At 41.1% G+C, this 1,698-nt stretch overlaps 1 protein-coding gene across 1 annotated transcript in view; it reads right to left on the bottom strand.

Annotated features, from left to right (window-relative positions):
• The window catches only part of LOC107642393 (growth-regulating factor 3), a gene marked incomplete in the record, with an annotated part of 3,558 nt that overhangs the window by 1,585 nt on the left and 275 nt on the right, over positions 1-1,698 (bottom strand). The window contains 2 exon segments of the mRNA XM_016345730.2: positions 1,003-1,450; positions 1,567-1,693. Coding sequence (XP_016201216.1) covers positions 1,003-1,450; positions 1,567-1,693 — 575 coding nt within the window.

Below are 1,698 nucleotides of genomic sequence, written 5' to 3'. Positions count from 1 at the left end.
AGTAAACTCCCTTAATTTCCAATCTTATCAAATATAATGGCTCAACCTCTGACAAGGTAACACAGCAGGCCCAACCGCTCTTTCAATATTTTTTTAACAACTGTTTAGAAACATGTCAACATAATATGGGTTATGATCACACATGGATAAGGGAACAATCGAGGTTTCAAAAACATCAATCACTAAATAAACTTTCCATTTTACTCTGCAACACCTAATTAAATGCAATCAATTGAAACACTCTTAACAAGGCATGAAGACTCTGCTAGCTGTTTCTAAAGGGCAGTGATGAAAATTGTCTCAAAACATTGAAAACTTTTAAACAATGTCAGGCTGAGCTTTGTGTAGATCATGGCTTATTAGCAATGCATTCTTTCACCTAACTATGGCATCTGACTTACAGGTGTTACTCGAATACACGCAAATGATAACTCTGAAAACTATGGCTAAGTTACTTGCATATTACTTTCATCCTACACATCATAATGACCCACATGATAGGTAACTTAGCATCACAGCTACCATGCAAAACACAATAATATTCTATCAACCACATGTGTTAAAAACATGAAAATCACACTCCACTATAAATTATGGCAATCATTGCTGAGATCCCTAAACTCAAACACCCCCTACGGACAAAATCATCACCCAGCTAATAAACAATGAGTAATAGCAAAAAGAATCCCACAGCGCCCACATTCACACATCACCTAACAAGTACCCTCAAAAGGAGAAAAAAGGCCAAACAAGGGGAAAAAAGGGGGTTCCCAATTTCAAACATGGTCACAAGCGGCTCAATAAACCAACAAAGTACCAACCAGTCAATTAATCAATCAATCAATAACTACTATCACAAACCCCTTTTTCCCTTCACTAAAATGGGTTCACTAACTAACCAATTCCAATAAACCAAACCAATAGATTCCTTTTTTAATAAAAACAAATAAAAAAGAAAATTAAATAAAATAAAAGTAGAAGAAATAAATGATAGAGAGATACCTGTACTCCTTCTTGCTAACCTCACTGGGAAGTGACAAGGGGTGGTCCATGTGCAAGTTTTGCAAGCTGCTACTATTGCTGCTCCCAAGGGTGAAACCTTCACGGGTACCATTGGTGTGCAAAGGGAGTGTGTGGAAGGCTCCACCGGAACCAGAAGCACCACCACCACCACCACCACCACTAGCAGCAGAAGCAGTAGTAGTAGTAGTAGTAGTAGTGGTAGTAGTAGAAGCAGCAGTAGCAGCAGAAGCAGCAGCAGAAGAGTGAGATTGTTGCTGAGATGAAGTTGATGATTCCACAGGCTTTCTTGAACGGTAACGACGCCGTATCATGTGGCGGTCGCAGTACTTAGAGTCAGGGTGTGCTTCCCTGGAGCACCTCCATTTCTTCCCATCGGTCCTCCTGCACCTCCCTGGCTCCGGATCTATCTTCTTCCCATAAAACCCCACTGACGCATAAACACAAACACATAGCAGGCACACACAAAAAGATATCAAAGATTGGAACTTTAAGCTGAAAAGGAAATGGGTAAGGGGGCAAAAGAGTAAAAAGATGATATTTTACGAGATGGGTAGTGATGTGAGAGCTTCTGAGACATCAACTGGAGGCTCCTCCGAATAGGTACGAGGAGGTCCGGTGGAACGGTGAGTCCTGCTTTGAGGTACTTGAAGATGAGGGCTTGGTGCTCCAGCTCCA

Source organism: Arachis ipaensis, chromosome B05 (genome assembly GCF_000816755.2).
Source record: "Arachis ipaensis cultivar K30076 chromosome B05, Araip1.1, whole genome shotgun sequence".
NCBI lineage: Eukaryota > Viridiplantae > Streptophyta > Magnoliopsida > Fabales > Fabaceae > Arachis > Arachis ipaensis.
This window is presented reverse-complemented; position numbering and strand designations above follow the sequence as displayed.